Raw genomic sequence first — 19,106 nt, 5'->3', positions numbered from 1 at the left:
TGCCGCTCATTGTATGTCCCTGTTAGTGAATAATGTATGTTTTTATTGGTACTACATAGCCTCTGGGTTTAGATCTCTCTCCCATCACTAACATACAAGCTGATTGTCATTCAGCCCGCATGGTGGCTTGGCTCCCGATTCCTCTGATCCAAAGCTGGCTGCTGCTCCTCATTGAAAATTCCCTTGTTGTTTTTCAGCTGTAACACAGGGGGCAGCAGAGGTCAACTGTCCTCTCCCTCGTTCCCCTCTGCTCCTCATAATGGAGCCAGGGAGCAGAGAAGAGGTTAAACTTTCTGGATATGTTAATGCCTTAGCTGTAATGCATGCACCCATAAATGTTTAAAAAGCATGGCAGTGGCTGTTTAAAACAATTCTAATTAACCCTGCGGGTATGGAGGAGAGCATGTCTTGAAGTTTTCCCTTTTTGTAGAGGAGCTATGTGCAAGTCTGTTTAAAGTGTTTCCAAACTGGGCTTATTGACAGAGGGGTAGGAGGGGCAGTGCTGCTTCTCCAGAGCCATGTGGGATGGGGGGTAGAGTCGTGTGTGCGTGTGTATGTAGGAGTATCTTATGCATATATTGTGTGTGTTTGTGCAGTAGTGTCTCCTTGGGACGTAATTTGAGGATGGGACTGTTTGCTGGAGAGAATGAGCTGGAAGAGAGAGGCATTAGTTACCTTGAAGAGTGAATTCATCTAACACTCCTGAAGGGGAGGAGGTGGGGTTGCTGGTTTAAGTCCTCGGTGGCCACTTCCTCCCACGAAATATCTGTTGTACTGTGGTAATTAGCCAGCTCTGCTGATGAACAAGCAAGGCAAACCTGATCTATATAGCACATTTTATTCAAAAGTTAAAATCAATATGTTTGCTATAAAAACTGTGTACAACAGAAAAAGATTAAATGAGAGTAGAAAGTAGATAAATATTACAGGCAGGGAACATTGTCTGTATTTTTAAATATGTTTTAAAAGTACTCTCAGGTACTGGTTTCTCCACCTGCGTGTAGCATAATAACGTAAGTTTTGCCATTTTTTAACCTCTGTAAAAATTTAGCAGAACACCTCCAGATGACCTGAGAGGTCTACAGAGTTCATACTTTTCCTTACTTGATGTATAGACAGGCAGCGGTATTTGAAAATCAATTATAAAACATTTGGGTGTGTTATAGAAAAAAAGACAGTCTGGAAGTGGGATGATGTGTGCAGTAAATGATGAGATTGCCAATAGTGAGGTCTGGTAGCGTTTACCACCGACACGTGGGCTGGACGGTTGGCAGAGCTAGGTTTTGGGCGGATGGTGGTAAGACACTGCGGAACGGGTGTTTGAATCTATTTTCCTGGTCTTTTTCCATGTGAAAGTGAAGCCCAGTGTTTACCGTCAGAGACCTGGCTCTGCTTTCGTCCAGATGGTCTCGTCCTGCATCTGAGAGAGCCCCATCGCCCCAGAGCCCAGTTCTCTCCCTCCTCTCTCTTCTCTCTTCTCCCATCCCCTCCACTTCCTTTTTTCCCCTCCATCTTATCTCTCATTCAAACCCAATCTCCTCCGCCTCTTTTCCCTTTTCCTTTCATCTCTTGCTGCCTCCAACTTTGAGCATCACAGTTTCTTACTTTTTTCCCCTAACTCACCTCTCCCCCTTGTCCCTTGTCTCCCCCCTCTGCTCAGCCTGCCTACTTTTCCTTCCTCCCTCTTTGCATGCCTTCGGCTCCCGTCTTTCTTCCTCTCTTATTCTGTGTAGTAGAGTGTCAAAGAAAAGACTATGAGGAGAAGCCAGATCACTGTGGGAGGGGGATGCTGGCTCACCCTCTCCTCCTGACCCTTGGTCCCTGTGCTCGGTTCACTTGCCTCTGGAGACATTAGTTATTCAAGTTTAGCATGGGGAATCAGGCTATATGTCATGTTGGAAAGGGCCTGGACAACACTAGTCACTGCTCTCTCTCTTTTCGTCTCTTTCTTTGTCTCCATCTATCTTTCTCTCTCTATCCCTGCCAAAGCGCTGCAGACACCTGCAGATATTTAATGAGGAGATAGCTCCCATTAAAGGTGCTGCGTTAGCTGTCAAAAGAGAGCATGAGGGACAGAGAGAGAGAAAAAAGGAGTGGAAAGAGGCACAGCAAGACGAGATTGAAGAAAGGCCTTCTCAAGAAAAGTGGGCACACTTGGTGGCAACGAGCCACGGGGGTGAAGAACAAACTAAGAGGAAAAATAAAGATGATACAGGATAAAAACAAACAAGGCCAAAATGGTTTGGGTGGGATTTTGTTACAGATATGTTTTCATGTGGCTGAGAAATGGTTATATCGTATTTTGTTTCTCCTCTAATGAGATGCAGAGGTAAAGAAGGTTAGATCTTCTCCTCTCTCTTTTCCTGTCAGCAGGTAACCTCTTGCTCTGAGGTCAGACCATTGCTATCTAGCTGTTCATGCTATAGATAATGCAGATGCTCTAAAAGTTTTTAGACTAATACCAGACACACACAGGGGTCCTTTGCCTCCCGGAAACTCTTCACAACTTTGTGCTGTCGTGATTTGCCTGGAGGCAGAACTGTGTTAACAGACACAGTAAGGTTTACTAGTCTGGAAGTCTGTTTTGACTGACAAAAGGGAAAAGAAGGGGTCGTTTTGGAAAGGGAGATGTTTCGGTGAAACTGTCAGTCATGTTAAATTGGCTGCTGAAAAGTGGAGGAACACAGTGGTCCACCTTTAGCCCGTCAGAGGGAGAGTCGGAGGGCTACTGCTGCCGGACACATTTGCTTTATTTCACAGAGGAGTGCGTGTATTCCTCCCCACTCTGCTGTGGCTTTAGCACCAACATACAGGATAAACCATATCATATTGTCTATACCCACCGTACTGTTTCAGTTATTACTCAATTATTACTACATACTGATATACTGATGTCCACAAAAAGGTGAATAAATTCTCAAAAGTTTAAGGGTGGGATTGTTTGACCCAGAGGAATCCAACATGTAGTTGATGCGGGTTGTTGTTGTTCTTAGTCATGAAGCCAGTATAATAAATAAAAAGTTTTAACTTTGGGAATTCATTCCCTTTTCTGTTTTTTGTGGATATCGATTCGCTACCTGTTCATCAGGAGCACCTGTTTTGTGCCACATCGCAGTCAGATCCAAGAAGTGCTTCCTCGCTTGCTTTTTATGCTGATATATTGTTTTATCAATATGGACTGATGTTGTCCTTTTATTAAAAAAAAATGCATTGGTTCTTTTGTCTTTTCTTTGTTGAGAAAATTTGGCTGTTTTCTGATTTACACATAAATTAAGTTGTGGGGGGATGAGAGTTTTCACTTGGTGATTTCTTTTAAAGTTCAGTAAACAGGTGACAGGGACGGTTTTACTGCAGCTTTAGCGCAAACACATGCTGTTTTTATCAAGCAGACGACCACGCGGGATTCGTAGTTTAGATGTCATTTGTGCGAGTGTCTGCAAGTTGCACATCTCTCCTCATTGGACATACATTTAAGGGAGGATCACACAAACAAACGGAGGTGACATGTTGACAGAGGCTGAATTTATGTTCTGCTGCATTTTACTGAGGTCATGTTATTTGCAGCTATCAGTTTTGTTGGAAGAATTCACGCCCTCTGAAAAGAGCCACAAGAAAGACTGTAGTGAGGAAAGAAATATGCATTAAATATAGATTTGTATATAACACTAACATAAAACTGATTGTTAGAAACAAAAATGAAGCAATTAAGGTATTATTAATGAACATGGTATCTGACAGTAATGTAAAGGGATAGTGGATGGATGTTGTGGTTTGTGTCGAACTGCAAAATCACTTCAGACTGTAACTAAACTCCCTGCTGTTCCTTGTTTTGTGTGCGTTTGGCTGCATTTACATGTATTAACATCCATTTCAACACCATCTCCACCTCCACCAGCCCCTTTTTTTCTTCTTTCTCTCTTTCTCTCCCTCTCCCTCCCTCCCTCCCTCCCTCCCTACACCGGTTGCAGTGCTGTGTGTACCTTGTGTATATTTTGTGTGTCTTTGATTTGTCTTATACTTCATCTCCTTTTTGTTTCCCGTTAAGGTTTTTATAGCCTCATAGTGTATTAATAATTAGATATATACTCAAGATAATAGTATAATTTTACAAGTAATATTTTGAGTAATAGTAACTTTTTTTCTCTGAACTGCTCTTATGAGCTTTCCTTCACTTTCAGAGGTGGCCTTTATGGTTCAGTACCAGGTCCAGTCCAAGAGCTGTGTAATGAGCATAGACTGAATATAAAAAGGTAATGAGCTGCTGCGAACATTTGCATCTTTTTAAAACATCATAAGAAGCAGCTAGACTTTATCTTCAGTAATGTGACTTTTTTCTGACGGAAACAGAATATATGGGAGGGGTTTAGGTATGAGAGGCATTTAAATCAGATCCTTTTGATGTTCTAGGGTGTGGCTGAGCAAGTACAAGATGATATGACGCTGTAGTGAGATGCTCACCCGTGTTGAATCAGGAGCGGGAGGAGGGAGAAATTAGTGAAACGACCATAACTATATTCTTTGCAAATGCAAACAGTTTTTTTGCAACTAAAATCCAAAAACACACACTTCCTACTATGATAGCACTCTGCAAGTTACTATGACCCAGAAGCTGATGGATGGAATATATAATAAATAATACAAAATGGGTCTATCAAATTTGATTTTATAAATGTATGTATATGCCCCCAAGTTTAAGATGAGTCATCAAACATAATAAAGAGAAAAAAAGAGGGCTTTTGATATTAAAATACTCAAAAACTACATATATTTGATATTTAGAATATACCGGACACAGGATTAGAACTTGGAAAATTTATTTTTCATTTCACCGTGTCTTTGAGGAAAATTACACCCAAGCTGGAAATATTCATCTCATTCAAATGTTCAACTCCAAAGCTTAAATGTACATTTCAGCAGTAAGTACTTTTTGAAGAAACTAGTGCCTCTGTGGTATAGTGGTACACAGCGTTTTCATGTGGGGCAAAATAAGAGGAAAAAGCTGTTTATGTATTGTATGGTAACCAATCATCTCTGTGTGACACATATGGGTGATGAGCACATATGTGTTAATTAGTGCTTGCATGTGTAAACTGTAAAGTGAGCCAGTTTTTCGTCTCGATTGGTTTATTTTCTGCACATAGATGATCTTTGATGCGATTTACTGAATTGCATTTCAGCTGGCGTCTTGGCCACTGCTAGCTAGTCGGAGGTCTTTTTTTAAGGCTCCTCCACTGCGTCCCTCCTGGAGTGATGTGGCGGCGGGAGAATAAATGAGTGGGGTGCTGACGTTCAGCTGTTTCCTCCTCTTCCTCATGGTGTTAGTGCGGCTTGCCTCTCTTGTCGGTGGGTAAGCACTTTGCCGGGTGACAGCACCCATCCTTCACAGCGCCCTGCCATATGCCGTGCTGCTGTCAGAGGAGACGACTGCAGATGCTCCAGCTGCTCCCTCCCTGCACACTGAACAACACACACACATAACCAGCTCTCGGAGCAGGATAAAGAGGCAGAGGTGGGAAGAGACACAGGCAGGATGGGGCGAGGCAGAACTTATGCACACAGGGATTTGGGTTTGTGTAGGGTAAACGGGAAGACAAACACAATCTTTTATTCGTGGAAAATGAGGTAAAATATATTTACATAGTATAGTAGCAAAAGTAAAAAGGGTGCGATGAATTGGATCATTTAAAAAGGTCTAATCAAAGAGATGGAAATACGAAGGCAAAGGAAGAGAATGAGCAAACAAACTGGAAGCTTGATCTCCTCTCGCGATGGGATTTCTACTGTGATAGCTTGTTGTCACCCATTTTAGAGCCACAACAGGTCCTTTAATTGATACTGCCTTTGCAACACTTTTGCAACACATCAACGGGTCTTTTATATCCCATCAAAAGCTCTCTGCTTCTCCCAGAGTAAAGACAACAGAAATTGAACAAACAGGCAACTTTTGCCTGCTTATTTATTTATTTTCTTTGTCCAAACATTTCCTTCACGCACTTTAGATTGGGCAACAGAGTCTCAAAGCTATCACTTTAGTCTCTGTGATCTTCCAGCAGAGAAAATAAAACTACTTAAAAAGAGACCCAAATGGCTGGTGTTCACAGACGGCATGCAGAGGCTCATGCTCACTGCCAGTTGTGATACTGAGTGAATGTGTGTGTGTGTGTGTGTGTATGAGAAAACTCTGACTGAAAGCCTGTGTCTAGGTGTGTATGTGTAAGAACAAGGTTGGCCAGGCACAACAACATACTTGGCTGTGAATTGGTGACGCAGGCCACAACGCTCGTTCAGCAGCTTGACTTCAAATCATGCATGAAATATTCCTCTGTCTGTGTAGATTCACACAAATACCTCTGTGTCAATGGTAGGCCGGCCTGCCTGTCTGTGGACTGAGCCACTGAAATGACACAGCTGGGTCCCTGCAAACATCCACTGAAAGGATCCCTCTAACACATGAATGGGTGCATACAGTGATGTGATTAAATTTGAGTAAATAATCATGATTCAAGTTTTCAAGCCTCAGCAAAAACTACGGCAAGTTGTTTAAAGTTGTTAAAGACTTCACTCCTGGTGTGATGCCTGTGGTTACTGGTGGAAACAGTAAGTGCAGTATTGTACTGCAGGTCTGCTTTGTTAGGAATACAGAAGAAGAGCAACTATTTTTTTTTACAGTGCAGCCAGAAAGCTCACATTGTTTTAATAATGAAGTCAAATTATTTGCCTCTGCCAGCTTGGTGTCTGTTGCTGTTCAGGCTAACTGCCCAATTTTTCTTACATTTCCTCAACCAAATAAAAACACAAAACTAAACACAAAAGACCAAACAGGACCATTTCAGGACAGCTACTGTAAAAACTTCTATTAACTCCTTATAGGTTGGATATGGTGCTTTAAATATAATTAAAACCAATGTGGATGAAATGAATAGCTTGTAATTAAAATAAGGTGAGGTTCTAGCTATTGTCTTCTGAGGAGAGTGAGCGCAGTATTTATTCTTGACTTTTAACATTGGGATTTGGGGCTATGTTTGTTTAATGGTGTCAGGAACAAATGAGATTCGGCTATTATTCTCATTTTTAATCAGTTCAGTCACCTGTTGCAGCTGCCAGAGGGCGACTAAGTCTGACTCCTGTGTCACAGTCTGTCTCCTTACTAAAATATCCTGTCATTTCTCTGAGTGTTCTTGATTTAAGAAAGGGAGAGGGAGAAAGAGAGCTGCAGTATGGGTCTGTGACATGCTGCCTGTTTACTCTGGCTGGCTGGAGAGTGTAGTGCCGGACATGCATTATATATATATATATATATATATATATATATATTATATATATATAAAAAGCTGGTGAGTAGTTTTGTGATCGGAGGTTCAGATGACAAGTTTAAAGATCACAGATCTATTAAGCCGTAGATGAAAAGTGTTTGCGTGTGTATTCATGTGGTTTTGATGAAAATACTGAAGTTACTGGTCACTCTATCCCTTTCTCATTTCTCACCTGATACCTTAGACTATATAAAAGAAGTGGACCTAGCCACCCATGCCTCGCGTTAGGCATATTGGCTGTCGACATCTCTGTGTCTTGGAATCAGAAGTGACCATATTTGGAAGAAAAGGTGAAGCTGTTGAGGGATACACATTGCTCTTCCTGGTCACCGTAGTAGTGACTTTTCAATCACAAGAAAGCCACGCCCTAATCATCTTTATCATCTTACCTTTATCATCTGTTTAATTCTAAATGGTACCATCATTTACTAAATGAGCATCATGCTATATTGAAGAAGCCTGCGATTGAGACTATATACTCATTGTGAAAGTTTTTACTGAGGTAAAAAATCAGGTGAGAAGTAAGGTTTTTTTTGTCAGACGTCTGTACAATCTGATTTATTTTTGAAACCAGTGGGGTCGCCCCCTGCTGCCCATTAGCAAGGTTTATGGTACTTCCGCATTGGGCTTCACTTTTAGACGCGGAGGTGCACGCCACAATAAAGCCACGATACATTACTATGGCGTTTATTTTTAGTCATAAGTTGTGAGCGTGTAAAACATGCTCACGAGCAAATTATGTTATTCCACACGCGCAAAAATTAACCTTCCCGCTCGCACGATGCAATTCTCGCGCACAAATTCAACAACCGAGAGTTGTACAGGTTTCTGCGAGCGAGCGCCTGGTTTGCTCTCAAAGGATAACTCTTGCACAGTGGAATTCTGCTGGCGCACAGTGTGCTTCTGCTTGCGGAGTGGTGTTTAGCTCGCGCAGTGGATTTCTGCTCGCTCAGCTGATTTCTGCTCCCTCGAGTCTACATGACTTTTGACAATTTGGGGGCGGAAACCAAGGAGGGCACTGACCCTCTTATGATTGGTCACTTTCAACGTGATCACAACCAGAGCCCTTAAATAAGAGAGTTACGACACTCTTTGATCTCGCTGCCACGAAATCACGTGCTCCATGCAGCTCTCAGTAGTCCGCGCTGTCAACCACTTTCAGGTGGGACAGACACCAGCAGCGACTATATTTGCAGCAGTTTTCGGATAAATATTAAGGCATAATGTGTTTTGATTACCACCCTTATACTTACATATGATAGCCCACCATTTCTTCTGGGGAGTCGGGAAAGCATCATTATCCGTTTGGGGTTAATTTTGGAGGGAAGAGGTGCGACGTTACAACACATTAACAGCAGACTATATTTGCAGCACTTTTCGTATAATGTGCATTGATTACTATGGTAACTGTACTTACAGTAGTGATTTTTTTTCTTTGGAAGGATGGAGAGACAGCATTAGCAGTGTTATCTGTTGAAATGCAACTGCAGAGATGCTTAGGCCACTGAGTGAATAACTTTGTTCCTAAATACAATCCATATAATTACTGCTTTGTAATTTATTTTAAAATAGCTATTGTAACGTTACCCCTTTATCCTTCCCGAAACACAGGCTAAACTATACCTCGGAACACACAAATACATGCATAGAATGTACTGCATATGCAGAATATATATAATTAGTCTACTGTATTTCACATGTCCTAATGTACTATTGTGTCAAGACACACATAAACATCCCCAACAATTGAATATCAATAAATAACTGAAGCTGCTCAGTTTAAGTCAAGAGAGACGTTTGGTCAATAGTGCAAAATATATAAGGCAACCAATTGCATTCAACAAAACACTTTATTATATATTATCTACAGGGAGAGAGTAAATGAGGTTGTTTTTGTTGAGGACATTCCATTGTCAGAAGCAGATCAGGTCATAGGCCCCAGATGAGACCAGCTCTTGAGGAGACACGAGCCTGGTGCTGCTGGAAATAACAGGGAGAAGAAAGATGAAACAGTGTTAATTCATGTTAATACAAGGTTAATACATTTAAGGCATTGATTTTAATATTATAATATAAATTATAATATATATACATGGAAAGCCAAAAAAAATAATTTCATGAGGTTGAGATTACAGAAGTGAGAGTACACAGTTAGGTCCAGTTGTATCTCGACATTGGCATGATTTCGGTTATTTGGTTCTGTGCCCCAGTAAAGAATTTGATATTACTTAACTATAACCTTTTTTTCATGGTATTTCAGTGGACTAAAAGTTGTAAGACAAGTTCCTTTACACCTTAATAAAATGTTCATATTTAGTACTACTACTTTGTTGCAAATTCTTTGAATTTAATGACCAAATATTAAATACCAGAAGAGGGTTGGTTGTTGGTCATCACTGTTGAGATTTGTTGTAGTTTAGGTGGCAGGCTAGCCCATTGGTTACGGTGACCCATACAGTCTATGGGGTGACCACACTCAACCACACATCCCAGAGGAGCAACAGGGAAAACCTTGACTTGTGTCTGCAGTGGTCACTTTATTAGGTACACCTATACAATCTAATGTAATAATTACACCAACTCAGCCATGAATTCTGCTTTTATGATGCCTGTACTGTTCAGGATTTATTTACACAGACATACATAGAAGTGTTAATTCACTTACATGTTTTATCACTGAGGTCATACTTGGTGATGTTGGTGTTGTACTGAGCTGCATTATATTTAGAGGAGTTTCTGATATTCTAGCCCTGTAATGTACATTATGTAAATAGGGAGGAGAAAAAAATCCTCATATCCAACACAATGTAGTTCAGTAAAACACCCTTTAATTTTAACCTCAGTATTAAACATTTAATTAAATTTACACATTTATGCTCATATGTGTAAATTTAATTAAATAATGGCACAGCTGTTTTATTGAACTGCATTACATTGTAAAGGTGTACCTATTAAGGCCACTAAGAGCATTCAACACAGTAAGACCAGCAGCTGAAAGGATGTGTAAATGCCTCCGTAGCTCAAATTATTTGTATGTTTCATGTCACTATATTCATATTTGCATCAATGTGGAAGAAAGTTTGTCCTGGTTATTGTTGGCTGGACATGGTATTTGCACTCCACCAACTTACTCTTAAATATACAAGTTTGGCACATTTCTATGAGGCCTATAAGCAGATCCAGCTGCCAGTTTATTAGGTACACCGAGCTAAAAATAATGCAGTCCTGCGATAATCCTACCTTCTTGAAGGTTAAAATATTCAGTTCTAGCTGTTCAGTGGCACTGATTCAACACAGAGAGCTGTTTCTGACAGGGACATACCTCGTTGATATTTGGATCCTTTGTGGATAACAGCTCACTCTTTAAAGTCAGTCTCCGATGATTTCATATGTCAGCCTCTTCAACAGAAAAACATATGAAGTCGTTATCTGCTGCAGTTATAACGTTACTTACTTTTTGTGCTGCTGATCTTATCAGCCGATGCACTGTCCAACAAACAATGTGTGTAACGTTAATGACTGAATTAACGTTAACCAAGGAACAACCTTGCTAGATACAAGCTTGACATGTTATCTATTTCACATAGCTAACGGTACCGTTCATAGTAAAGTTACGTTACTACTACGGCAGCCACTAAGTGCTGCTAACTTCTACTATAATTCTTATAACCGAAGATAAACTTTGAATGCCAACGAATCAACGTACACTTACATTTAAAGTAGATGTCGGCAAACTGACAGGGAGTAACGTTAACTTTATGGTAACTTAGCCAGTGAAGTTTTGCTCAGGTTAGCTAGCTGCACTTAGAATCTAATGAAATTAGTTAATATCTTTCGAACTAAACTAAAGTTGAACTAAAGCTGGCTACATAAAATACCACTATTCACAAGAGGTCAGTTGATGGGTTAAGATGTCAGTCATTTCATCAACTTACCAGCGAGCGTAGGTTCATCGGACACAACAAAAATGAATGGGATACAGCGCTGAAACTTCTTCTTTTGTGTTTATTGGCGGTGGGCAAACCAGTTTAATGGTGCATTATCGCCACCAACTGGACTGGAGTGTGGAACGAGAGATTAAGCGGTAAAATAAACAAACAAAACAGAAAAATATTTTATCTAAATCAGTTTCTTTAAGAAACTTAATTGTATAACAATACCTATATCTTGCTTGCGGTTTTCCCCAAGAGACCTGACAACGATAAATCATGATGTTTTCAGAGCTATTCAGTGTTTGGAACTATCGGCTGCCCCGTGACACCCGCGTCACTTCCGCGTTCCACAGTTCTGACAGAAGTCAATGGGAGTGTCGTAACTCTCTTATTTAAGGGCTCTGATTGTGATCACGTTGAAAGTGACCAATCATAAGAGGGTCAGTGCCCTCCTTGGTTTCCGCCCCCAAATTGTCAAAAGTCGTGTAGACTCGAGCAGCAGAAATCAGCTGAGCGAGCAGAAATCCACTGCGCGAGAGTTATCCTTTGAGAGCAAACCAGGCGCTCGCTCGCAGAAACCTGTACAACTCTCGGTTGTTGAATTTGTGCGCGAGTACTGTATCGTGCGCGTGGGAAGGTTAATTTTTTGCGCGTGTGGAATAACATAATTTGCTCGTGAGCATGTTTTACACGCTCACAACTTATGACTAAAAATAAACGCCATACATTACTGCAAAACCTCTGCTGTTCCCTTTCTGTAATTAACTTTTAATAAAATTGTAATGAATTTTTTGAACACATTTGTTTTGTTCCTCCCAAGCTGCAATATCATAATATGGTGCTTGATTTGCAGATATAATACAATTAATGTTGAAGATAGAAACATTTGTTTCACTTGTATTGTAAAAACAGTTCAGTTTTTATTTAATATTTCTATCGTTACTTCCACAAAACTCAACAGTAAGTTTCACAATTGCCCTGAGAAGCAAGATTTGGATCACTGTCAATCATTTAGTTTGGTGTGGTTGCCACTGTTAGGGAGCCCTTCTCATATGTATCCAATGCTCAGAGTGTAGAATTTTACTGAGGCATATAAGAGTGCAGTTGTTGCATTGATTTACTCTGCCGGAAATAAATACTGAAAGTGAAGTGTGGAGTAAAATAGTCTAGTGATAACCTGTCAACAACAAAGGATAACCCACTGAGAGCTAAAACTGAATTAAAGACAAGTTGTAGTTTCATCAAAACATTGGGAGCAAATAGAGCTTATAAACAGAAGAAAAAAAGTGGGCTGAAGCAGGTGCAAAATGGAATTGAGTAATTGAATGTTTTAAGCAAATCTTTGTATATGTTTTTATTATTGATATATAGGGTGTAATTACACTGGGCCGTTATCTCTCCAATTATAAAACATTAAAAGACGGCTGTTCTGGCAATTGCTGATTGCCAACCTGGCAGCCATCTCTGAAACTTACTGTTGGACCCTGCCTGCCTCTCCCTCTGCTAGCAGAATTGGGCTTGAAGCTCGCAATTATTTCCCCAATCAAACAGGTGCTTAATTCTATGTTAGTCATAACTAGCATATGTAATACGCAGTTTCCAAAGCTAGTATCGAGACAGAATTGCAACTCTGATGACTTCTGATCTAATATCAAGCCAGAGTGCCTTAAAGTTTCTTAAATTCAAACACCATTTGTTGACAGTCATGAAGATATGTGGAAGAAAGTCACACGTGCGACTCGACTGGTATCTTGACAATTGCATAGAGCTAGTAGAGATATGTTCTCAAACTGAGGGCCATATAGTTTACCCGTAATGCGATACGCCTCAGATTACAAGGGAGCCTGCCCCGAATCAGGTCAGTAAATCTATGCAATGTGCAAATTCAAATAACGTTCATGCAAATGATCGATCGCTAATTTAACAGCAGGAGATAAGCAAAGAGAAATTACTCCAAAAAAGAAAAGCTTAGATTTCCTTTTTGTATACATATAGATGCAGCAAGCTGGGGTGGTGTCATATGAGGCTGTGTGTGTGTATGCGTGTGGTGTTTGAGAAGGTGAGTGTATGAATGTGTCTATCCATGTGTTTGTTTGTGTTAACGGTTGTGAGAATGCACAGGACTAAACAGAGAAATGAATGAAAAAGGTGAAAGAACAAGTGTTCCGTAACTTAATGAATTTCATTTGATTTGATTGTTTATTCTTTTTCAAACTATTTCACGCATGGCAACACACTGTAAATCCATAAACAAACACATAAACAGGCAGAAAAGATTGATGCATTATGAATAAATCATCTGGGTACTGAAACTCAATATTAACTCTGCGTTGCCTGGAGGTTTGAGACGGAGCTTATGACAGATCCATCTTGATGTCTGAGAAACTAACTGGGAGGTTTAGTAAGTACTTATCTGGGGAACTTAATTACCAAAACAAATTATGATTGTGGTGATATAGCAGCAATGATTCCTCATTACTATAATTCTTTACCTGAGGTTGTATACAGACCATGTTTATGTCATCATCGTCGTTGTCATCATCATCAACATTAACATCACTGGGGACTAAAAGTCAATCAGTCATTCACTTGTTTGGGCTGGTCAGTCCAACTCTTTGGGAGATATCTCTAGCACTGCTGGCTTGATTAAAACATTTGGGGTTTATTTGCCAGTCTATCTTGAAAATTCATTTGTGTCAAAACGGGCTACATCCCTGTCCACTCGTCCAGTAAGAGAAGGAGTGTTGATGAGGAGGAAGATGCAAGAAGAGAGAGGAGGAGGTTGACAATGACTGAAGATGACAGCTAATGGCGTGAAGACTGTCAGGGCAGCCAGTGTGTCTAAATAACCAGGTGCTGTGATTTAGTTTCTGCCTGGTTAAACAGTGGAATAATTGGTCAAGTTAGCCAGTAATTAGACCGGCTCTGCCACGCTGCGTCTGAGAGCCCAGCAACGGCTCCACCATGCTAATTGGGATATTTATACCCAAACACATTGACCTGGCTCACTGGCTCCTTTTCCAATTCGCTTTTCAGCTCTTGTTTATTTTTTCAGTGTGTACTCAGGACACAGCGCTCGACTTGCCACCCTCCTCCTCTCCCAAAGCCATTTTTCATTCCAACTTGAGCTCACTGAACTTCTGTCCTCTGCCCCCTGTCTCTTTGTCTGTCTGTCTGCCTCTCTCCTTTGTTTTTCTCTCTGTTGTTTTTCTCCCTCTGTTATACACAGCAGCTCCCTTTCTCCCAGGCTTTCTGTATTGCTAATCAGTGTTTTATGAATGCCAATGTCTGTGTGCGGGACCGTCTCGTCCTCATGTGAATGTGTGTTTGTGTCTGTGCATGTGGAGATGGATGTACGTCAGTCAGTCAGACCTGCATCCCCCTGGAGTGTGATTAATAGAGCCAGCTGTGGAAACCAGACTGTCACACACATTCACACACATACATTCATACTTAGCTCCTCTCACACTGAGGAATACTTCGAATGCTCCTCTCTTCAGAAAAGTCACATTTTCTTCTCACTGTCCCTGGCATTTCTGTGCCAGAAATGAATGGCTGCTTATGAGAGGCCTTCTCTCAACTGTAGATCCCACCAATAGCACATTTGGTTGTGATGGCCTTTCTATTCTCTGTCCATCTGCTGCTTGGTATCTCTGCATCTGTATTCTCTCTGTCTTTTATTATCCCTATATCTTCCCCTCTCTCTCTCCTTACTTTTCTCACTCCCTTCTTCTGTTTTATTATCTTTCCCTCAGCCTCTCTTTCTCTGTCTTTCTGTCCCCTTCAGGCTAACCCTCAAACCTCCATCAGGAGCAAACAAGGCTCCTTGACATTCAATTTCCTGCTTGCCACGCACTTCTCTATTGTATGTGCCTCTCTTCCTTTGCTAGGAGTTTTTTTTTTTGTGTGAGTTGAATAGGAGGATGGATGTGGCATTGGACGAATAGGCGGCCAGATGGATGGATGGGGATGGATGAGGAGAGAGGCTGTTCTTTTTTGTTGTTGTTTTTTGGAGGGGGGTTTGGGTGTCAGCCTCCCTGGCAAAAGCGTTAACAGCAAGGTCACTTTGTGGGTATTTTCAGCCTTTTCATGAGAGCAGTGCACTGAATGTGTTTAGAAGCTGTCAGCAATGAAAACAGGGAACAAAAATTATCCTCATGTTTTTTTGGTTATCTGACCGGACAGTCATAAGTCAAATAATGTCAAATTTATTTAAAGTGTAAAATCACCAGCTGTGTGGTCCTAGTACACTTTACAGAAGACAGAGACATATAAAGATTACAGAATTGGATAAAAAAAGGCTGACAACACATAACGAGATACACACATTAAAAAACACGTTATAAAACTAATAATAAATAAAATAAAATAGACAATTAAAATGTATACAAATTCATAAAACTATAAGCCTTCTCACAAAATAAAGAAAAACCACCCCTAACTAAAAACTTTACTAAAAAGAAAAGTTTTTAGCCTACTCTTAAATATGGAAATGTTGGTTGCTTCCCGAACACAGACAGGGGTCTGAGTCCACAGCCAAGGTGCTTGATGGCTAAAGGCTCTGGCTCCCATTGTAGAGACCCTTGTAGCCCTGCATTTTGGGAGCGTAGCGTTCTAGTGGGACAGTATGGCGTAAGGAGTTCTTTAAAACAAGATGGTGCCTGACCATTAAGGGCTTTGTATGTAAGAAGAAGTATTTTAAAATCAATTCTCAATTAAAAAAATAACTCCCTTCATAACGTCATAATTGTGCAGAATGTAAAAAAACAACCAATTAAACATTGTCATAATGTCATACTAGTTACATAGTACTATTGTAATAAAGTGATGGATAATTAAAAAACTTTTGATTTATTTTGTATAAAAAAAGCATAACACTATACGTGGGCAAACCATAAAACAACACTTTAAATTGACTGAAACATTATGAAAATGTTGTTTAGTGCATATCAAAAAGCCATAATTAAAAAGACTACACCTTATCAGATATTTTATAATGTTACAATTGCAGTAATGTCAATGTAATTATTTATTACATTGTTAGGAAAGACAATTAAGCTGAATCAAAGTAACATGTCATTATGATGCAATATTTTACTGTAGACTTTATTTCATACTGACATTTGACATTTTGTTTGATGTTCCTAGACAAGCCAAATTAATCAGCTACATGGGTTAGTGAAGCAGGAAGAGTATTGGTTAACCTTAGTTATACTCAATGATCACCTAAAGTTCCTCAACACTGAAACACAGGAGGATGATTTTAAAGTAACATTGGATTCTGTTACGGCCATCAAGTATTTCAACAGTTTTTAATCATGAGAAGTTATTTTCTTTCAGTTTGGTATGTCCAATACACAAAGCTCTAAATACTACAGTACCAATGAGCTTTAGCAGCCATTATTTTTATGAGAAAATATTTTATTTTTCATTTTAGCTGACAATTTCTACCTAAAGCGTCTTACAATTGCTATATACGTCAGAGGTTGCCCGCCTCGTGTCTTATCCACTGCTCCATCGCCACCTCAACACACTATCCAGAGATGTGAACGTGTGAATCAGAGTTCTAGCATACACAGAAAAAGTTAATCAACCAACCAGCAACCAGCCACAAAGTATTACTTTTCACTCAGCTAGACTAGTCTTTGTTTAATCAAACTTCTATGTTAGGTTTATCAAACTTCAAAATACTTAAAAGTGTAAAGTAGGTAAACTTATGTAATTAAGTTCAGCAAACAACTGTTTATGTATATTGTATTGAGTTGTTTGACAGTTATATTTAATTTGTAAAGCATTATCCGGTTTGATTCCCCTGATTCCTTTACCGTTCATAAATCTCATCAGAACCTCCCTCAGATTAATGAAAAGAAGGCTTTCTGGATAATTTTAACCTAAATACAAACTATGATGGGAAGTGTGCTAGTAAGCTAACAATATTTGTTTAAGAACTTGCTGAGTAACACGTTGATACTTAAGTTCTGAAATGGTTCCACAGCTGAAGTTCCATAGCACCATAGTTCCAAAGCTACTGAATGCATTTATCAGCACCAATATATGCCTGGACATCAGAATTGTAAGCTTGCTGACTGGATGTTTCTCACTGTAGTGCTATCTTGTCTTGTCTTCTAAAATTGCTTTGAAATTTTTCATTGAACCACAATATTTTCAGCACATATGAATCAACTGGGAGATTTTTATGTCACTCCAAGAATTAGAAGTACTCCAACAGGCCATTATCTAACATTGTTAATGGCTAAATTACTTCAGGAACCTTGAATGCAACCCTGTGCACTTCAGTACACTGTTGATGCTAACTATCAGACTAGAGTTCTTTTCACCAGAAATTAGTGGAATGCCTTTCATTATAATACTGATTTATAATGAATTGAACTGATAAAATAACTAACAATACGTATTCTATGCGAGACTGTGGGTAACTAACTGGTGTTGTTTGATTAGACAACACAGCAAGCAGGTAAAAATCTGCAAGTCAGTCAGTCCAGGCTGTCAGAAATTACTGAGTAATTTGTGTGTGTGTGTGTGTGTGTGTGTGTGTGTTTGTGTGGTTGTGTTTGTGCTCATGAGCTTGCTCATGTGTGTGTGTTTGCAGTGAGTCCTGTTGAGAGATAAATGAGTCTGGTTGACATTGTCTGGAACAGGTGGTGAAGTCAGCAGGGAAGACATACACACACACACACACACACACACACACTCCAAATTTTACTTCACTGCCGGTTTTCTGGCTTATTTGAGAATGTAGCAAATCGGATTGGCCAAAGAAGAAAGAATAGGTTGTCTTTCAATAGCCTCCATATTGAGTGGCTGATGTATCGATTACAGAGGCAGAGAACCCACATTAATCATTCACAGCATGTTTGATTCACTGATTAATTGTCTTTCTATGAACATGGCATGCTATTTATTTGCCTCTGCGTGAACCAGTGAGTTTGTTAAAGCAGCAATTCATGTGTTTTTAAGCACTTCTATGTCACACAATATCACGTCTTCTAAAAAAAAAGACTTGAAAAGTCTATTTTTAATTCTACAGTATGCAGACCAGCTAAAGAAGCTCATAAAATGTTAAATGTTAATCATGTAATCGGTTTATGTTTTCAGGTGAGTGTGGTGCAGGACTCTGTGAACATCTCCGGCCAGAACACAATGAACATGGTGAGGGTTCCTGACTGCAGGCTGGCTGAGGAGCTTGGAGATCTGTGGGAAAACTCTAGATTCACTGACTGCTCCTTGTGTGTCACCGGCCAGAAATTCCAGGCGCACAAAGCCATCCTAGCAGGTGAGAATATACTTAAAATCATCACATCTGAAAAAATCTAATTGATAAAGAGTTATACTTAGCATTCAGGTAGCAAAAGGTTCTCATCATTGTGTGGTCACTATTCCTAAAGATGCCATGGTAGGAGACAGAACACTGTACTGTTTGCAGCAAAACATGAACCCTAAAGGTATGGTCACATTGTACCTTATATTCGCTCTGTATTTATCACCCACAACCAAAACGTGACATCATGTCTGGTTTCGCGGCTAGGTGTGTAGGATGGATATGTAACATGTAACCTACCATACCACTACAACATGAAGTGTAAAACTTTGTTTATGAACAACTTAGTACATTTCTATTGTGGCGTCCTGGTAAATTTGAGTTTTAACATGTGAAAACTTCTGAGATGTTTTTAACTGTCACATTATCCAGCTGGTTATTCCCATGTGGCGTGAACATGCACACAGCATCATCAATAGAACAGGATATTGACTAATAGATAAGTTTACAACAGCCATGTGGTATTCACACACTGGCACTACCAGGGTTAGGGTGTCAAACATATTATGTTAGACAGAATAA

The 19,106-nt window shown here is 39.9% G+C and overlaps 1 protein-coding gene across 2 annotated transcripts in view; it reads left to right on the top strand.

The window, feature by feature from the left end:
• Nucleotides 1-19,106, top strand: part of LOC123960625 (speckle type BTB/POZ protein) — a 99,859-nt gene that overhangs the window by 58,447 nt on the left and 22,306 nt on the right. For both annotated transcript variants that reach the window (XM_046035483.1, XM_046035492.1), the window contains one exon: nt 18,362-18,539. In XM_046035483.1, the coding sequence (XP_045891439.1) occupies nt 18,362-18,539 (178 nt within the window). The remainder of the gene's footprint in view (nt 1-18,361; nt 18,540-19,106) is intronic.

This window comes from Micropterus dolomieu, linkage group LG02, assembly GCF_021292245.1.
Source record: "Micropterus dolomieu isolate WLL.071019.BEF.003 ecotype Adirondacks linkage group LG02, ASM2129224v1, whole genome shotgun sequence".
Taxonomy (NCBI): Eukaryota; Metazoa; Chordata; class Actinopteri; order Centrarchiformes; family Centrarchidae; genus Micropterus; species Micropterus dolomieu.
This window is presented reverse-complemented; position numbering and strand designations above follow the sequence as displayed.